At 27.5% G+C, this 21,540-nt stretch overlaps 1 protein-coding gene across 4 annotated transcripts in view; it reads right to left on the bottom strand.

Annotated features, from left to right (window-relative positions):
- LOC100204425 (adhesion G-protein coupled receptor G2) overlaps positions 1–21,540 on the bottom strand; it is a 47,085-nt gene that overhangs the window by 17,624 nt on the left and 7,921 nt on the right. For all 4 annotated transcript variants that reach the window (XR_010643828.1, XR_010643829.1, XM_065818545.1 and 1 more), the window contains exons 3-5: positions 18,939–19,188; positions 12,168–12,555; positions 28–327 (exon numbers count right to left, since the gene is read on the bottom strand). Coding sequence is in view for 2 of the 4 variants with exons in the window: in XM_065818545.1 (XP_065674617.1) it covers positions 28–327; positions 12,168–12,555; positions 18,939–18,976 (726 nt within the window). In the remaining 2 variants the exon portion in view is untranslated. The remainder of the gene's footprint in view (positions 1–27; positions 328–12,167; positions 12,556–18,938; positions 19,189–21,540) is intronic.

Below are 21,540 nucleotides of genomic sequence, written 5' to 3'. Positions count from 1 at the left end.
TAGCAACTCTAGTCATTATAGGTATACCTTATTCATATAAAACAACTGCTCAATGACAGGCTGTTCAGTTTTCATTTCTGTTTTCAATGTTGCAATTAAATGAGTTGATGATAATTTTAAATATTTTGGTTGAGTGGTTCTTGAAGTTGATGTTACAGCAGTTGCATTTAAATTCCTTATGATTGATGTGGATGTTGCAGTTGGGAAATTTTCATTTAAAATCTTTTTAACAACATCACTATACTTTGTATTATTATTTAATGTGCCCTCATTATAACCAGCATCATATAAAACTATTCCACCAAAATTATCATGGAAACTAACTTTCTAAAAAAAATAATAATCATAACATACTTGAATGTAAAAATAGGGCTATTCTCTATTTTTACATTCATGTTTCATAATGTTTTTAATCAGTGACACTGGTTAAAAACACTGTAACAAAAAAAGAAAAAAGGTTTTAACTATTAATAGTTTAAAAGTTGTGATGTTATGAAATTCAGCCTAAAATGTCTTCTTTTTACTTTTGTCAGTATAGATTTTTGTAGTGATACCTTTTCATGAATAACTTAAATTTTAATAAAAGAAACTGTTTGAAGTTGGTGAAATCAATAGGGCCATTTATGTCAAAATTTATTCAAAAAGTGCAGAAAAGAAAACCTAATTAATAATTATTTATTATCTTTCTTGGATTTAAAAGTTTTATTTATGTTTGCATTCTTTATTATAAATTTTGTTCCAGTGGGGCAGGATTGAAAAGTCTTTTTTTTTTTTCAAAATAGATTTCACTTGATTTGCAACAGAACAATTTGACATATTCTAATAATATCTAAAGTTTTTTTGTTTTGTTTTTTATTACAAATATATTCTAACAGTTTTAAACAAAGAAATCAGGATCATTAAGCTAATAGGTATAAAGATGATTATGGGGTATCGTTACGAGATGGTGATCTTTATTCTTTCCTTTTGTTGACTAGTTCTGGAGCATCCTTACACACAAACCAACAGTATCTGCAAGCATAGCCTTATTCCAACAACTCTGATATCTTTGTTCCATTACAGAAATAACTTGGTGAAACTTTTTCCCATGTTCATCACAAACAGCTCCACAACTGGAGGAAGGAGAGGGGAAGAAGTTTAGGTGTGAGTGAAGGAAATGAATCTTGAGGGACATGTTACATCCAAGTTGATGGTATTTTAGGATACATCATAAGTTGACAGATTTGTGGCCCAACAAAAATACCCTCTTTAACTTTTGTATCACTTATTTTTGGAAATTTCTTTCTTAAATACTTAAAAGCCTGTTATTCTTTGTTCCTACCTTTGACAAAATTTTTCATTAAACCCAATTTAATATGTAATGGTGGAAGAAGAACATCTTTTGGATCCATGAATGGTTCAGCAATAACATTTTTTTCATCTGTGTTGAGATTTCTTGCAGGCCAGCCTTCTTTTATATGTGAACTTTTGTCTCTATTGTCCTACATACACAAAAAGCAGCAGTATTTAGTATACCCTAATTGCATTCCTAAAAGTATAACAATCACTGTTAAATCATCACAAATTTTTCATTTTTGTTCATTGCAATTAATTGAGTTGAGGAGAACTTTCATGTTTTTATAAGTCTCTTTCATGTGAACTACATGACCAATAGGAACAGAAGAAAGACGGTTTCGATTGTGCAGTAATACAGCTTTCAAGCTTAGCTTAAATGAGTCTATGAATAATCTCCATTCAGTTGAATCATAGTTCAAATTAAGACAATGCATTAATCCAAAAACATCAATGTTATCAAAAACATCAAACAATAATATTATTTTTCTTCTCAAAAAAAGAAGGCAGATTCTGCTGCCATTTTCTGTAATGTGAGAGATCAAATAGGAGAAGATTCCACTGCTTTAGTCTTTACCCTAGAAGTTCTGCCTTTTCCTGTGACAAGTCCAGATCTCAAACAAGATCACTTAATTCTGCTTGACTTAATCTGTGTGGCACATCATCTGTTAACACAAAATCAGGATCATTTAATGTGAAAGGCTTGTTTTCTTCTTTTTTCTATTTCTACTTCATTTCTGCCTTCATTTTCTGCTTCTAACTCACAACTTTGTGGTGGAGTAGGAACTGGTAAACTATCAGAATGTGGAATAGGTGGAACGGCAGATGAAAGATTCGGATTTTTAACTGTTCCTATTTTCTTCATTGACAAACCTGCCTTAATGAGTGGGGTCAAGCAGAAATAGCAGTCACCTGTGTAGTTTTTAGGCTAACTTCATACCATAGGAACACCAAAAGCCAAATATCTTTCTTTATTTTTCAACCATTCTCATAACTGAACAAGAGCATATATGTGGAGCCTATGACTTATCCTGGTCCCCTACCTTAACATTGAAGTAATGCTGGCAAGTTGTCTTCACAAGAGGTGTCATAGTTCTTTTCTGTGAGTGTTATTTCACCACAAATTGAAGTAATGCTGGCAAGTTGTCTTCACAAGAGGTGTCATAGTTCTTTTCTGTGAATGTTATTTCACCACAAATGTAACAAAAATTGTCCACTAAATTTACACACGCCTTTGGCATGTTGATTTGTCAAAATTTACACCAGTAATTGAAAAAAAAAAAAACTAAGAATAGATTAGACCAGAAACTTTAGCAAACACACATAACTAATGTCACAAGTTTTAAACATGAATAAAACATTATGGATATTCAAACAAAAATTTATTTTTTTTCAAAAAAAGAATAATTTTCTCTTGAGAGAAAATTTTTGCTTTTATTATTTAAACTAGAGCTAACTATGTCCTCTTTTTATATCTTTTTGGATTATCATTCACTATTGACCTCTCATGGAAACCATATATACACAAACTAAATTTAAAACAATTTCATATTTTTTTTAATTAAGAAAGTCAAATACTTGAAAAAAGAATCATCGCCAGGTGCATGTTTTATCTTTACAGTCAAAGGAGATGGTTTAAATTAACAGAACTTCTTGTTCCAATCTTATAATTCATTGTTCAACAAATGTTCGCAATGTCGAATTTTGGTGTCCTATTAAATTTAAAGGATGGAAACCGAAAGATAAGATTGAATTGTTGACGATACACATCTATGATCACAACGTCACATCTTTAACTCATAAGATTGAAGGGTTGTTGATCTCAAGTTATTTAATAACGAAAAAAGATTTTGAAGAAAATTTTCTTCCGTGGATTAATCTTTGTGAAAGATTACGTCTTTACCTTCACGACGACATCGATTTCATTGAAGAGGTTTGTGAATGGATTCCTTGTTCTAATGTCAAAAAGAAAAGTTTTTTTGTACTGGTTTTATACTCTGGCTCTTTAGTTTTTCTTCACCATCATTCATGTAACAAAAAATGTCCACTAAATTTACACACTCACTTTTTGGGCTTGTTTAAAACATATTTGAAGGTCTTGGTTAACAATATTTCTAAGTAAAGAGACAACATCTTTTAATGCATGAGTAAGATTCAAACTATAAAAAATTTTTTTTTATGTTTTTTTAATGTTTTGTTTACATTTGACGAATATATATTAATTACCTATTTTTCAAATATAAACAAGGCTTATATTAATTACATATTTTTCAAATATAAACAAGGCTTATTATCGTCAGAATCCTTTTACAAAAGAGAGTACGTAAAATATTAAAAAACGTCTTTTTACAAAATAGTAAAAAATTACATAAAAACAATAAATCGTACTTAAATAAATGAAAATAAATTCTATACAATTATGAAACAAAACTTGATCGTACATGACAATAAAAATTATTTAACAAAAGTTAAATTGATATGAATATAAAAGTGAAAATAAAAATAGTATAAAATAGTATTGATATCAAAAAATCTAAAAAATCTTATTTATATTCTTAAACTTTAAACTGTTATTTTAATTGTTTATATACATTTATTATTATTGTTTATAAATTTTCTCTCATGAGAAAATTATTCTTTTTTTGAAAAAACAATAAATTTTTGTTTGAATATCCATAATGTTTGACGTACACAGACAAGTTAGTGTACACAGACAGTACACAGACAAGATTGAATTTTGACAGTACTCAAACATTGCTTTAGCAGACAGTATAGTGGTTTAGCTGTGACTGTGATAACTGTATAGCAGTGACATCTTTTTATTGTGCTGCCACATGAAAATTTATTCATCACATGAAAATTTGCTTGTTGCATAAAAACTAAAAAAAAAAAAAAAAATGCAAGGATCAAAAAAATCTTCAGCACGGCTGTTATTGTAAAAATATTAGCAATTTTTATACTGCACTGCACAAAAGAAACCCAAATGAAATGAATTTTTGGTAACTTCAGACAAAGATTAATTTTAATATGAATAATGGTATAATGCTTAATTAATAAATCCAGCATCATGCGCACAAAATTCAGCTTTTTTGTCTTAGGCAAACAAATGCCAAGGGCATACTCCAAAAAATCTACTTCGACAATATCTAGGCAAATTTTTTAAAATTGAGGTAAAGTTTTGTGTTTTTAATAAATTTTTTTTTTATATTTCTTGAAAGCAATTGAATGAAAAATGATTTTTATTACACAATACTATATTTGGCTTTAGAAATGATTTCATAAGATTTTATAACTAAAATGCGTTTCATCTACACTGAGGTTGTTTTTTTAAAACTTGCCAAATTCATAATACCATTCAAATGGTGGATTTTTTCTCATAACAAAATGTGTGAGCAGAAACTTTTTTAACAGTTGCTTTCCTTAAATATTGTTCAACTGTCCCAAATGGGCTAAAATACTCTCCTTGGAAAGAAAGAGGAGTATTTTAGTCTATTAGGGGAATTTTATTAGTGTTGTTCTTCCACTATCCTCATCTGAGTAATATTATTTGTATATTTTACAAAACATTGCATAAACATTTCTGCTTTCATTGATTTCCTGGAAGTTCCAATTTTCTGCAACATAAATTTTACCCATTTCTATATTAATACCCAAAATCTATTTTTTAAAAATTTGCATAAAACAAATTGTGTAAATAGATTTTTATTTAATTAAAATTTTATAAAATTAATTTAATGATCATATTAAAGTTCACATCTCTTTTTTAATAAGAAACCTGTTTAAAACAAATTTGAGCTTAATGCTAAAAAATCATGCTAAACTGTTAGTACTAAGTTACTAAAGAGCCAATAAATATTGAAAAATGAAGCCAATAAATTTTTTTTTTTTTTTTAAAAAAAAGTCTCCTTCTATAAGAGAGCAATAAGCAAAAAAAAAAAAAAAAACTGTAGGATTACCAAAAATAAAAGGTTGTTAAAACTTTCAAAATTGTTTTTTTATGTCAGTTTATCTATTCTTCAATAACAGATAAATTTTTTTTAAAAATATTTTTAATAATTACGTTAAAAAAATTAAAAAAAAGTAAACCGTGATTTACAACTTATTAATAAATTACAATTTGTTAATATACAAACTTAAATATTTATTAACATAAATAAACTTAAATACTCTTTTATTATAAAAAGTAAATAGTCAAATATTCAGTGCGGCCACTCAAATTTGAAAATGAAATTTCATGACTTTTCCATGACTTTTCCATGACTTTTCATAAACTTTTATGATAAATCACTAGAGTAAAACATTCAATACTTGCCATGTACTAAGCATTTGCAACTTGGTCATTATAAAACATGCAAACAAAAAATTAATTAGTAGAAAGTCTGAAAAGAACTTTTTTTTTTATTTCTCTAATAATCTATAATTCTGCAAAAAAATATTTTTCAGAAAATAATTAGACTAAAGAAACTAGTACTTTTATTTGTGTCCTAAATATATCATAAGTAGAAAAAAATAAATATCATTTTAAAAAGTTCCATGAATTTTCCATGACACTCAATAAAAATTTAGGAATTCCATGACTTTTTCCATGACCAAATAAAATTCCATAACATTTCCATGACATTTCCATGACCAGTGGCCACCCTGATATTTTTTGCCAATTAACAAACACATTTCGCTTAACAAAAAAATCATTGTTCATTCGCTATTTCAAATAATGTTATTTAATTGCACGAAAGTGAAGATGAAAGTAAAAATGTAAAAAATTAGATTAACATCATTTATCAAATTCTATTGGTTATTTAGGTTCATATGTCTAATGAAACATCGTTTTGATTGGTACAAATTTGTCTAATGAAAAATCGTTTTGATTGGTACAAATTTGTCTAATGAAACATCGTTTTGATTGGTACAAATGTCATAGTGTAAAAATGTAAAAGTTATTTATGTTAAAATAGTTGAAAAAAAATTATTGAAATAAGTTCATTATTTTTGTCTCAGTACTTTTTTCCAGAGGCAACTTATTAAAATACTACAATGCCCTCAGCAAAAACCTTGGCATATGCCGTGTACCGATTATCTTATCGGTACACATCATATGCCAAGATTTTATCATCATAATTTGAACAGCGTGCTAATTAACTTGGAACGCTGTTCAAATTATGGTGAAATTAAACACATAAAAGATGCTTTTTTTATTATTAGATTAAAAGATAGTAGCGTAAAAATTTATTTTATTTTAAAATTTATTTTTTTCTTCTTTATTTATTATTAGATTTCTTCTTTATGTAACAGATGAATATTGAATTGAACTTCTTCCTTCAATAGTGACTCTGTTTCTGTTTTGTGAAACAAAAGTTTAATTCACTGAAAAGTATTTTGTACTTAAACTAGTAACCAGTACTCAGGAAAGTTGCATCATTAAGAGATGGTTTAGATTTAGACTTTGTAATTTTGCAATAAATGAATGAGAATTGAATGAATGATTTTTATCAAGCTTTTCACACAGAAGCAGTACAAATTCTAGTTCTAAATACTGTTGTCCACTGTTTCAAACCAAAAACATTTTTGACATATTACTCTTTTGGATTTTCATTTTGTTTCAGAAAATTTGTAAATATAAACTTTGCTGTAAAAGAATTTTAAGCATGCTAAGACACCTTCTGCTTGAGGACAATTCCATGTGAAAACATCCCGGGCATGCAATCCTAGGTGAGTTTAATCACAAAAATGCTGATGTAGCTTGTTTTTCATTTCTTTTTTTTTAGATGTTGTCCTGAATAGTTTAGTTAGAGTTGTTACAAAGAATTGTAGAGTGGTCTTTTTTTAAACAGAAAAAAAAAACATGGTCAAATTTACTTAAATTTGTTACTTATATAACAGGAATTACAAAAAATTAAAGGAAAAAAAAAGGTTGTACTCTTAAGTGTTTAATATACAGAAGTTGATGTTTAACAATTTTTGGAAAATTTTTTCACCCACCAACCCCAAGCCACCAAACTCAAATCTAAAAAATTAAAAAATAAAATTTCAGTTATTATTTCGAAATTTTTGAGACCGCTTAGGTCTTCAAAATAAGAAAACAGAAAATCACTTATAGAAAAACTCCCACTCACTTGTTTGTCACTTGTTTACTATCATTTTCTGCATTTCATTATTTTATCACTTTCTACATTATAGGTGCCACAACATGTTTTTTATAATAGGGCATTTATAATTATTTAATTTGGAATTTAATAATTTATAAAATTGAATCTAAAAGTTAATTCATAGTCAGAATGTAATAATCATTAGAATATCATAACAGATGTAAACAATCTACCTTTGTTTTTTTACCTAAAAATATTTTAAAGAAAATAGTTCTAACTGCAATAGGCAAGGGACTTCCAGTTAGGCAACATACTGCAATAGTTGTAAGTGTTATTGCTAATTCAGGAGGTGATGTTTCTAATTTTGTGCTATCTTTTTCAATTGGATTTAGAGTTGTGGAGGAAGTTGTAAATAAAGGAAGAGAAATGATTATAAAACATACTGAAAACTCAAAATTTCAACAAGTCACTTGCACTCGAAATTTCAACATGTCACTTAAACTCAAAATTTCAACATGTCACTTGCACTCAAAATTCAGCCTAATATACTTATTAAACTCTTTCGATCAATAGAAAAATCAAGTTTATGTCGAGATGTGATAAATCAGGGGAGAAAGGGGTATTAATAAACAGGAGGTTAGGGATTTTTATTTTTATTTCTATAAGTGAGTTTATATTTTCTTATTTTTAAAACCTAAGCCGATCTCAAAAATCAGAAAATACTAAAAATTATTTTTTTAAATACTAAAAATTATTTTTGATCTTTATTTTTCAGATACAGTTTCTTTGTTCACAGTCTTTGATCTCCAAAAAGAAAAAAATTCATAAGATTTAATGATTTGAAACTTAATGTTTTTAAGCCTGGAGATCCAGAGTCTTTTTTTTATTGCATAAGAACTTTGCAATATTATGAAACCTAAATTGATTTTACTAAGACTGCCTGTAAAATAAAATTACCTCTTTTAATTTTTATAAAAACCTTATTAAAACCATCTAATGCTAAGACTTGCCTAGTATTTAATTCATCAGAGGTTATAGCTAACACTTAAATTAAAAACAAGAAAAAAAATGGCTGCAAAGAATTTCATTATTATAATTCTTAACACTTTCAAAATTTTAAGAAATATAGATTGGTTCATTTTTTCTTTAGTATGAAAATTTTGAACTCGATTTTCATTTTTTTTAATCTATTTTTAGCTTATTTCTTGTTGAAACAATAAACAATATTTAATTCATGAAAGTTAAGCAAAACTAGGTGAAAGCACAATCCAATGGTAACAGAATAGAAAATTTGTCTTGACCATTTTAAAATCAAAAAATAACCATCAAAAACTTATATTAAGGTTTTTTCATTTTCTATACCATTTTGGATCCAGCAAAGTTTAAGTTTTTAGCCAGTTTCTTCCACTTGAAAAAACATTCCAAATTGATTTAAACTATTCATGAAATGAAATTAAATTATTTATAAAATAAACAACTACCACTACAAAATCTGGATTTTCTCTATATGCAGCTAAAGAAAAAAAGCCATTTTTGTCTGAATTTAAAAACATCTTAACTTAAACATTATTTTAAAAACTTTAAAAAAAAAAAAAAAACTAAATAGTAGTTTGAAATATAAGTATTAATTTCTCCATATATTTTTTATTAAACAAATTTAATTCCAACAAACCAGCAAGCCCGCTGCAGTCCCTAATTTTAATAAGTACTATATTTGCAAGCATATTTGAATTGAAAGTTTATACTTGCTTGATTTACTAAATTCACTAAATTTACTACAAAATAAAGCAGAAGAAATAATATATGATTATAAAAGTGATTTATGATTATATATGATTATAAGAGTTTGATATATGAGATATATGATTAAGAATATGAATAAGATATATGATTAAGAATATGAATAAGGTATATGATTAAGAATATGAACAAGATATATGATTAAGAATATGAATAAGATATATGATTAAGAATATGAATAAGATATATGATTAAGAATATGAATAAGATATATGATTAAGAATATGAATGAGATATATGATTAAGAATATGAATGAGATATATGATTAAGAATATGAATGAGATATATGATTAAGAATATGAATAAGATATATGATTAAGAATATGAATAAGATATATGATTAAGAATATGAATAAGATATATGATTAAGAATATGAAAGAGATATATGATTAAGAATATGAATGAGATATATGATTAAGAATATGAACAAGATATATGATTAAGAATATGAACAAGATATATGATTAAGAATATGAATGAGATATATGATTAAGAATATGAACAAGATATATGATTAAGAATATGAACAAGATATATGATTAAGAATATGAACAAGATATATGATTAAGAATATGAATAAGATATATGATGAAGAATATGAACAAGATATATGATTAAGAATATGAATGAGATATATGATTAAGAATATGAATAAGATATATGATTAATAATATGAATGAGATATATGATTAAGAATATGAATAAGATATATGATTAAGAATATGAATGAGATATATGATTAAGAATATGAATAAGATATATGATTAAGAATATGAACAAGGTATATGATTAAGAATATGAATAAGATATATGATTAAGAATATGAATAAGGTATATGATTAAGAATATGAATAAGATATATGATTAAGAATATGAATAAGATATATGATTAAGAATATGAATAAGATATATGATTAAGAATATGAACAAGGTATATGATTAAGAATATGAATAAGATATATGATTAATAATATGAATGAGATATATGATTAAGAATATGAATAAGATATATGATTAAGAATATGAACAAGGTATATGATTAAGAATATGAATAAGATATATGATTAAGAATATGAACAAGATATATGATTAAGAATATGAACAAGATATATGATTAAGAATATGAATAAGATATATGATCAAGAATTCTAAAGTGCAGATGCTGCAGCAAAACAGAATTGATAAAAATTTTGGAGCACAATTTGCACAAAACTTGCTGAGTGAAAAACCACAAAATCCAAAGATCGCTAAGACAGCATTTTAAAAAAAAATTAAAGCACAAAGAGGTTTGCTCATCAGGTCAAACTATATTTAGATAGCGCTTCTGCACTTCGTCTAAATGAGAAAGTCTGTTCATTAAAAACAAAAGAGATTATTAAAAAACCAAATCCAAATATGACATTTATAGAGATAGAGAATCAGGAGTAAGAATTAGAAAGCACAAAAAAATGAACAACCTTAGCAGATGTTATAACTTTACAATGAATTGAATATATAGTTTTCATAAGAGGCAAAAGTAGTAGTGAAAAATAATTCAAAAAGAAAGTAGAATATTCAGATCCCAAGCTGTAACATAATGTAACAGAGAAGGGATAACATGATTAAGATTGACAAAGTGATCAATTATGTGATCTTGTGTGATCAATTATGTGATCTTGTGTGATCAATTATGTGATCTTGTGTGATCAATCATGTGATCTTATGTGATTAATCATGTGATCTTGTATGATCAATCATGTGATCTTGTGTGATCAATTATGTGATTTTGTGTGATCAATTATGTGATCTTGGTAAAAGATTGAGAGAAACTTAAGAAGATTGAGAGAAGCAAATATTTTGAGCTTTAGTCCCAGCAAAATCACTTGCGCTAAAACATTCAATATAATGATCATAAAAACATGAAAATAATAACATTAGCAGACTATAATAGCAGATTATAATAGCAGATTATAAAAACTAACAGAGACACCTTTCATGCGCAAAATGGCACTTTGATAATTTCTTATTGCAGACAAAATTAGCCTCTCTGAAAACTAACACAGCTATCAGCTAGTCTTAGAAATATTAAACTGAGTTTTAGAACTCAGTTTAAGTCAACTTTAAGAACTTTTAGAAGAAAACTACTAATAAGAAGACACAAGATACCTGTAGATAGATGTAAACCTACCCCACAGGTAGATGTAAACCTCTTCCTAGGATGGTGGATATTTCAACTTCTTATGATTCTACGTTAGCCTATTAGATGAATAAAGAGTGCAACACTAGCCAATAAAACTATTCAACCTTCTCTAGCCTTTACTTAACTAGGAACGCTTTACATAAAAGTCAATTTCACACATAATTTGATGACTGATGATGGTGACTTGATTTAATTTTTTAAATTTGTATTTCATTAAATGTTAGGAATCTCTTAAATTGTTGCTTACTTATCTGCACATAACGTAATCTCTCTGTCAACTTATCTCTCAACATTACATAAACTCATAGTTTGTTATTTAAAAGTTTATAACTAATAATTAACCACAAATAAACAATATAACTTTATTTTAATTTTTCCCTAAAATCTGTTTTTCCTTAAATATAATAAAATATGATTTTTTTAAACACTTTTACATTTAACAGATTACCTCAAAAAAACAGCCTACATTGTTTCAACAGAAACAGCAGAAAAAATTATTTATATTCTTAAAAAAATATTTTTGTGTTTCTCCTTACTAAAATAATTGCCTAAGCCATTGTTGTAAAAAAAACTGCTTTGCCTAAAAATTGAAATTAAAAATTTAATTTTGAGTTTTATTTTACAATAAGTTCAAGTCCAAAAACAGCTCAAGTGAACTGAAATATAAAAAAGTTTTCAAAAAAAAAAAAAAAAACTTATTTTCTTATTTATAATTTTATTTACTAAGATTACCAGAAAAAGAAACTAAAAAAAACTAAGCAGGGATACCTTTATAATATTTTCTAAACCAATAGAATCTTGATAATATTCTTTAAATTGAGCAATGGGTGCTGCCAACAAACTGATGTAAACAAGAGGTTTTTTAATAAATTTGTTAGTAAACAAAAACCATTCTTCTGTGTTAAAAAACTCTCCTTTAGAAGCGCATGTGTCACTGTAGTAAATTATATAAATCTCATCAAAATAGTCTCCATATAAAGTCAGAGTTTCTCCAAGATTTTTTAAAGGTTTCAAGTCAGAACACCTAGATGTTGAAGTGATTATATACGTTCGATTTTTATCTTGAAACATTAAGTCATGCATAGTCTTAACAAATTGAGAATAGCCAGTATTAGGGCCTTGTGTAATATCCAAATTTACTCCATTTAAAACCGCACTAAAATAAATCAGTGTAACAACAATAAAAATCAACAAAAATAAAATAAATAGAAATAATGTAAATCTAAACTATAGACTGGTTACAATTTAATTATTAATTATAACATCCTCATCCATTTGATCATCAATCATCAATTTTAACATCCTCATCAAAAGCAAATTTGGGTTCATATCAAAAAAATTCCCTCGTATATTCCGAGCAACTAAAATATTTCCTTAAAAAAATTTAAAAATAAATACCGTCTTGCCAAACTTAATTTAATAACTCTGGAGAAGAGAAGACTACGAGGAAACATCACACAAATGTTCAAAATATTTAAAGGAATAGATAAATATGAGCTCATCAATCCACCATTGTTTAAAAGTCTATATATGAGAGGTCATGAGTTTAACTACGATAATATTGTTAATAGTGGAGTTAGACATAACCTCTTAACAAATAGAGCTGCACCATTATGAAATTCTCTGCCAGAATAAGCCATCAACACAAAGTTTTTAAACGAAATCAATAACATTTATGATAGACTACATAAATAAAAATTTTTAACAAATTGAAGAAAAATTCAACTAAAACAAGAAAAGACTGTCAAAGAGTGCAATCAAACTTGCCGTTGTTTTTACTAGATACAGCATTAAACTATGCTATACTAATTGTTTTGATTTTAACTGTTAATGCACATATGCACAAATTTTTGGCAAAACAATATTTTGTTGACCATTATTTTAGTGAATTTTGTAAGAAGCTTCTGAAGTCAGAAGGTCAAACTATATGTAATTAAGTATATTAAACAGTAGCAATATACTGGACCAGATTAAATTAATATTATCTAATGATGTGATGTTAGCAGACTCATATGCAACCAATAAAACTTGAAGTTATAACTTAAAATTAACATAATCTGATGATGAGATATCAGATATCTGATGATGAGATGTTAGATGTTATCTGATGATAAGATGTTAGATGTTATCTGATAATGAGATGGTAGATGTTATCTGATGATAAGATGTTAGATGTTAACTGACGATAAGTTGTTAGATGTTATCTAATGATGAGATGTCAGATATTATCTGATGATGAGATGTCAAATATTATCTGATGATGAGATGTTAAATGTTGTTTGATGATGAGATGGTAGATGTTATCTGATGATGAGATGTTAGACATTATCTGATGATGAGATGTTAGATGTTGTCTGATGACAAGATGGTAGATGTTATCTGATGGTGATGAGATGTTATCTGATGATGATGAGATGGTAGATGTTATTTGATAATAAGATGTTAGACGTTATCTGATGATGAGATGGTAGATGTTATCTGATGATGAGATGTTAGATGTTATCTGATGGTGAGATGGTAGATATTATTTAACGATAAGATGTTAAATGTTATCTGATGATAAGATGTCAGATGTTATCTGATGATGAGATGTTAGATGTTATCTGATGATGAGATGGTAGATGTAATCTAATGATGAGTGTTAGATGTTATCTGATGATAAGATATTGGCAGACTCATACTTAATTAATAAAATTTAAAGTTGAGCACAATAATTGTTATAAGTACCATCTTGAATTATTTATACTAAACTATTTTTTTTAATGGAGACACTCGAAGCAAATAAATTATTAGTAATATTTTGAGAGGACTAGATTTTCTCATTATATGAAAGTATAGATTTGACCAAAATATTAGATTTATAGCTGTGATAATAGCTGATCGTTATAAAACTTTATTGTTACGTTTATATAATTCTTGTCATAATAATAATATTAAAGTTAATTGATGAAATTTATTAGTCAAGTCATAAGCTATTTTTGTATATAATTACGCCCTCGAGAATTTTTGTTTCTGTATAAAAGTTGTAAATAGATTTTAATATAAAGAGTCAAAAAATAAAAGTAAAACAAAGTTGTCGTAATAACAAGCTATTTCGGCGGTATGGCATCTATGGCGAAAATGATTGGAAAATTTGATGGATCTGGAGATGTTGTAGTGTGGCTGAAAAAGATCAAACTGGTGGGAGAGCTGCAAAATATGGGCAATCTTTCATTGATCTTTCCGCTTTTTCTTGAAGGCAGTGCATTCGCATTATATGAGCAACTTGGGGAGAGCCAAAAAACCGCCGCTGCGAACATTGAAAAAGCTCTACTAGATGCATTTGCAGTTGTGGTTTTCAAGCTTACGAGCAGTTCAGAGATCGGAGATGGAATAACAGTGAATCTGTTGATGTGTATTTAGCCAGTTTACGTCAACTTATGGGTTTGCCCAACATTGAAAGCGAATAATTATTGCTAAGAGCGTTCATAACTGGATTGCCGGGTGAAATTTCAAAGCAGCTATGAGCACAAGTGAGAATATTTGGGATCAGGTTACAAGATCCATTAAACCATGCACGAGTACTCATGACGGAAAAAATAAAAGAAGAGTATGTTTCAACAACAATCTCTGGTTTCTATAAACATGTTAAAAAACCATCCGCTAATGATTTTAACTGCTACAAGTGTGGCATGCCTGGATATGTTAATGATTAAATTGTTAATGATGGAATAAAATGCTTTAGATGTGGAGAATCTGGACACATTGCAAGATTTTGTTCGTTGCATCAGGGAAACTCAAATGGGGAATCGCGAGCACCAGCTGTTTCCCTAAACCACTAACGGCGCTTCCAATATGCACTGTGCAAGTGAACACCTTTGCTGGAAAAGCACTGGTTGTCAGCGGATGTACTCGAACTATTATTTCAAACAAAATGGCTCAGAAAGCCGGTGTTCGTATCAGAAGAAATGAACTAATGGTGTTGGCTGTTAATGGAGAATTTGTGAAAACGGAGGGAGAAGCTACAGTAACATTGATTATTGAAGGAAAAAAGCTCAAAACATCAGTAATGATTCTGAAAAGTGTTGTCAAGGGTATTGATGCTATTATTGGTATGGATGTCATTAATCGCTATGGAGGAGTGCATTTGTACAATGGAAAAATTGAATTTGGTTTTGTTTCAATTCATGCAGAGAAACAAGCTGTTGGTATAAAGGACAAGGATTTTGATGCTTATTTTGATGGTACAAAGTGGACTGCTAAATATAAATGGAAACAAGGTCAACCACAACTGAGAAATTCTGTCGTGCAGTACAAGGTAAAACCCCAGTTGTTACATCAATTTAATGACGAGATAGACTTATGGGTAAAAAATGGCTGGTTGAAACCATGCAACAAAGAAGAAAAAAGTACAAAAGGAATTGTCTCGTTAATGGCTGTTAAGCAGGAAAATAAAGGAAAGATACGACCTGTTCTGGATTTTCGCGAATTGAATCAGTATGTTAATTCACATAATGCCTCAAGTAACGCATGTGATGAAAAAGTTAGAAAATGGAGACTGTTGGTGACAAATTTGCAAGGCTTGATCTTAGAAGTGCCTATATGCAAATACATATCGATCCGAGCTAGTGGGAGCATCAGAAGGTAGTCTACAAAGAAGAAAAATACTATCTTACACGTCTTGGTTTTGAGTTGAATTCTGCCCCAAAAATGATGTCTTCAGTCTTAGGCAGTGTGTTGAATCTCAATGCAGGTATTAGTGAGGCAACTGACCACTACATTGACGACGTAATTGTTAATTTGGAAAAGACATCAGTTGAAAAGGTCGTAAATCATTTAGCATGTTATTGATTGATAACAAAAGAGCCGGTGCAATGTGATACTGCACGAGTGTTGGGTTTGCAACTGTTTAGAAATGAAAAAAAGGAGCTTTGTTGGAAACGTGGAAACATCATTTCAAAGTCACAAGATATCAAAACTGAAAAAGTAACACAACGGAAACTTTTTTCAATATGTGGACACTTATTAGGTCACTATCCTGTTGGAGGGTGGCTTAGAATTGCCTGCAGTTTTTTAAAAAGTCATAGTCAAGGAAATGCTTGGGATGATCTAATCGGAGATCAAGCTCAGTCATGGTTAATCGAAATATTGCGCCGATTAGAAGTTTGTGATTCTGTGAGAGGGAACAAACGAGGAATCTGCACCTGCTTCTCAAAAAAATAAGTATGTTTGGCGTCTACCAATTCAAGAGGAGAAAAACACTGAAGCTCAGGAAAGATCACGACAAATTATTAAAACTTATAGAATTGGAGAAAAAGTTTATGTTCGCCCCGCTGATGCAAAGTGCACTTCAGTTTGGAAAATTGGTACTGTAACTGACATACTCACAAACACAAATATTGAAATTGATGGTGTACTAAGACATGTGCGAGACGTGAGAATAGATCCTGCCTCAAATTCTTCAAACGCTTCAAGTAAAACTGTTATCAGTGAAGAGGTTGACAGTGATAAAAGTAATTTAGAAGATTTAGACATTTTTGCTGCATGAGAGGAAGGAACTGAAGAAACAGTTGTTGACGCTGAGGAGGAAGCTGACTGCAGAGAAATCGTCAATAATTTATTAGCAGCGATCAGACGATCAACCAGAGAAAGGAGAAAGCCAACATATTTAAATGACTATGTTACTTAAGAACTTCAGTTCTTGGGGTGATGTGATAATACCTGATCGTTATAAAACTTTATTGTTACGTTTATATAATTCTTGTCATAATAATAATATTAAAGTTAATTGATGTAATTTATTAGTCAAGTCATAAGCTATTTTTGTATATAACTACGCCCACAAGAATTTTTGTTTCTGTATAAAAGTTGTAAATATAATTTAATATAAAGAGTCAAAAAATAAAAGTAAAACAAAGTTGTCGTAATAACAATAACAACCAATTATTATCTTAAATATGTTTGCAAACCGGAATGGCTTTATTATAGTTGTGTTAAAACCTCACAAAACATGATTGGTCTTGGGATTACTTAGAATGAAAAAATGTTTGATAAGATTCTTGTGTATTCTAACTTGATTTTTTTTTAAATTGCTTTTTCATAACCTATTTTTAAAAACATATTTTAGCATTTAAGTGCTGTGTTTAAAATGAGTGAAAAATTGGATAAGAGTTTATCATAGATTTTATATGCTTTTAAGATGCCCCATTTATATATACATATACATTTTTTTAGAGAAGCTTCAAAGGCTCTGCCTTAAAACAGGAATTAGTATATTTTAAATAACTTTAATGTATTAACTCCAAACTTTTTGATTATACTTGTGCCATGTTTCCAAATATAATTGGTTTAAATTGATGTAATTTATTTATAATAAAAGTATTTCAAAAAATTTCAAAAGCAATGACATCATCAATAAACTTTAAGTTTCTTGTAACCTGAATAATTATGTGACGCAAAAAAAAAAAAAAAAATTTTTCTTCTTTCTTTATTTAGATCATATAATTGTCTTGAACATGCTTGAGATTTTTTTTATCATTTCAGTTGTGTAACAAGATTGTTTATAGTGTAACTTAATGTAGAATCAAGTGATGATCTGCAGTAAGGGTTTAAATAAAAATGTCAATCTACAAAAATTAAAATGTAAATATTTATAGTTATAATTTTTTTTTGCATAACTGTTAAATAGTGTTCTCTGGTTTTACATTCCATATCTTTACTGCAAGTGATGTGTAAGTAAATGCTTTACTGTCAGCTAGATATTTTGGTATAATACAATAGCTTATAGACAAGAAAATTTGATGTCTTTTCAGTTTGTTAAGTAATGAGTGACTTAAGTAAATTAAAATAAAAAACTTTAATGTTGTGATTTTTCCTTAACACATATTTGATTAACTTTGAAGTTTAGTAATTAAAGTAGGAGGGTTTATATTCTTCATTCAATATACCTCAAAATTTAATAAAGTTGAGGTGTAGGAGGTGAAGGAGGCTTTCTTTAATCAAATAGTAATTTACATGTTCAATATTTTAAATGATAGTTTTGTAAAAGATGGATGAAATTTCTTAATAATTTATTATTATTTTTATTATAAATATTATTCTTTTTTTATGTGTAACTATTGTTTTATTATATATGTATTATTTGTAATAGTTATAATATTTAACATATAAATAAATAAAATATAAAATAATAAAATGAAAATATTGTAATTTTTTTTTTTTAAATCAACTTGAAAACGTTTTATTAAGACCTCTAAAGAGTCTTGTGTCTCAAAATAAGTCAGACATATACTTGCTACTGGTAACAAGTAACCTGACATATGTCTTGCTGTCTTGAAGGTCTTGCTTTTTAATGCAACAAAAAATTAACTTATAATAAAATACTCCCTATTTGTCTGAAATTTCTTTTCCTTTTTTAGATATAGATTATTTATATATCTTAAAAAATTATATAACTATATTATTTATTTATAACATTTTTCATTTAACACGCTATTATACAATACTAAAAAACTAACAAAAAAATATTCCCAAAATTTTCCCAAATGATCTAAACAATACCTTCCAAAAGGACGTGGACCATTTCCACCCAGAAACATTTCCCAAATTCTTCTTGCAAAAACATCCCCTTGAGTTGCATTAGCAATTGAATAGACCCCATATGATCCACCAAGTGCAATTTGAACTGATATGTTATTTTGCTGACAAATTTTAATTGCAACTTCAACTTGCTCACAATATAATAAAGAATTAAATCCAGATATGATAGGGAAAGAGCAATGATTAGCAAGATTTAAAGAAGGATAGTTATCTATTAATAAAAGAAGAGAAAAAAAAATTATTTGTTACACTCACTAACATAAATACCTGTTTACTTTATTATAACTGTAAAATTAAATAAAAAGATTTAATAACTAAAAATAAAGCAAATAAGTTAATATAATAACAACTTTTCTCTTTTAAGTTGACCCTGAGGTACACTTAAAAAAATACCTCAGTTGACCCTGAAGTACAAAGGAGGAAATAGATATTGTAAGCTCAATTATCTCTTCTAACTTAATAATATCAGATATACTAACAAATAATTAAATAAGCTCCATTGTATAAGCAAAAGTTATTTAGTGAGACTAAATTTAGAGTGCAAATTTATGTTCAGAATCATAAAGCAAATAGTTGAGGAACAAAATTGCTTGATCAAGTAAAGATGATTAGAAAAAATTATTGCCAACAAAATAAGAAGCATTTATCAATAACATCCAGTTTAATTTTAGGCCAGGAAAAAAAATTACAGATCCATATCTGTTGTTTCTTTAGTTGTGAACAACAGTTATCTATTGTATTATTAATATAACATTATGCAGGTTCAAGAAATATTTTATAAAAGAAAAAAATTGAGTGGATAGGATTTGTCGATATATATATATGTATATGTATATAAATTTATATATATATATATATATATATATATATATATATATATATATATATATATATATATATATATATATATATATATACATATATATATATATACATATATATATATATATATATATATATAAATATATATATATATATATATATATATATATATATATATATATATATATATATATATATATATATATATATATATATACATATATATATAAGTAAGCTTACACAAAACAATTTAAAAATTTAATTTTTAAATGCTTCTTTTTTGTTTTTGAAGACTTTAGTTAGACACCAATATAAGTGAATTTTTTTCTTACTCAGGATTTATTTTCATTTTATTCTATTATGTACTTGTGTTTTTTAATTACCAGCTATCATCACTTGTTTCATAAACCAAAATTCAATTTTGCACAAATCATCATATAGCTAAGTCATCTTTATATTGTGACTGTTACTGCACACAAAATTTTTAATAATCTATAAAAAAATTTTCGTGGATTTTGGTATTCACTTCCACCTTCATGTTTTTCTGACACATACAATGTACCACTTTTCATCTCTATCTTGTCCTTTGACTCTCATCTTTGTTTTCTGTCTCTTAATTTAATTAGTGGTTCCTTGTTAGAAGTGAATTTGTTTTTAAATAAGTAACTATAAATAATGAGGAATTTTCTAATTTAAAGAATTACAAAATTTTTGTAATTACAGAACTTTTGCAACTAATAGCAACAGAATTACAGAACTTTTGCAACTAATAGTATGCAAAAAAAATAATCATACACTTAAAAAAAAACATAACTTTAAAGATTGCATCAAAAAAAATGAGTTTTCTGTTAAAATATTTAAAAGTTTTTTTTAGATACCTATTAAGTATTGTTTAGAGAATTTATTTGTGTATTGGTGAATTAATTGCTTTTCAAACCTATTGAATTTTACACAATTGATCTAATGATGCATAAAATTGACTGCAAAAAAAATAATTGTACAATTTAAAAATAATGTCAAATTGATCAAGTTCCATGGAAATTAGTATCGAGTTGGGCCTCCTTTAGCCTTGATGGCCTCATCTAGATGAGTTGGCAATGAGTTGATCAAATTTTGGGTCTCTTCTGTTGTTATATTATCCCATATCCTCATTATATCATTCTTTCAAGTTGTCTTTGCGTCTAAATGCGTCATCAATTTTTCAATCTAAAATATACCACAAAGTTTCTATTGGATTCAAGTCCAGACTTTGAGATGGCCATTCCAAAACATTGATGTTATTTATGTCAAAGTATACCTTCGCTTTCTTAGCGGTATGTTTTTGATTGTTATCCTGCTCGAGTATGAAATCACTTCTTATTCTCAATTTATAAGTATATGGTTGCAAGTTCACTTTGAGAATTTTGCAATACATTGTGAAGCATCCATTTTGTCATCAATAAATGTAAATTTCCCTACTTCTTTTCAACTCATACTACCCCAAACCATCACATTTCCTCCTCCATGCATTACACTACCTCGCAAACAACTCAATTTATAAGTTTCTCCTTTTTTTTGCAACAATTTTTGAACTCCATCCAATGAGATGAGATTGTATTTTGACTTATGTATTCACAAAAATTTTTTCCAATAAGACATCAGCATTTTTTTGTATTTCGATGCAAATTCCAATCGACATTTCATTTGTTTAGAAGTTAAAAAAGGTATATTTCTAACCACTCTACCTCTATATCCTTGTTCT

Source organism: Hydra vulgaris, chromosome 14 (genome assembly GCF_038396675.1).
Source record: "Hydra vulgaris chromosome 14, alternate assembly HydraT2T_AEP".
NCBI classification, from domain to species: domain Eukaryota; kingdom Metazoa; phylum Cnidaria; class Hydrozoa; order Anthoathecata; family Hydridae; genus Hydra; species Hydra vulgaris.
The sequence above is the reverse complement of the archived record's forward strand: the minus strand, read 5'-3'. Positions and strand labels throughout refer to the sequence as shown.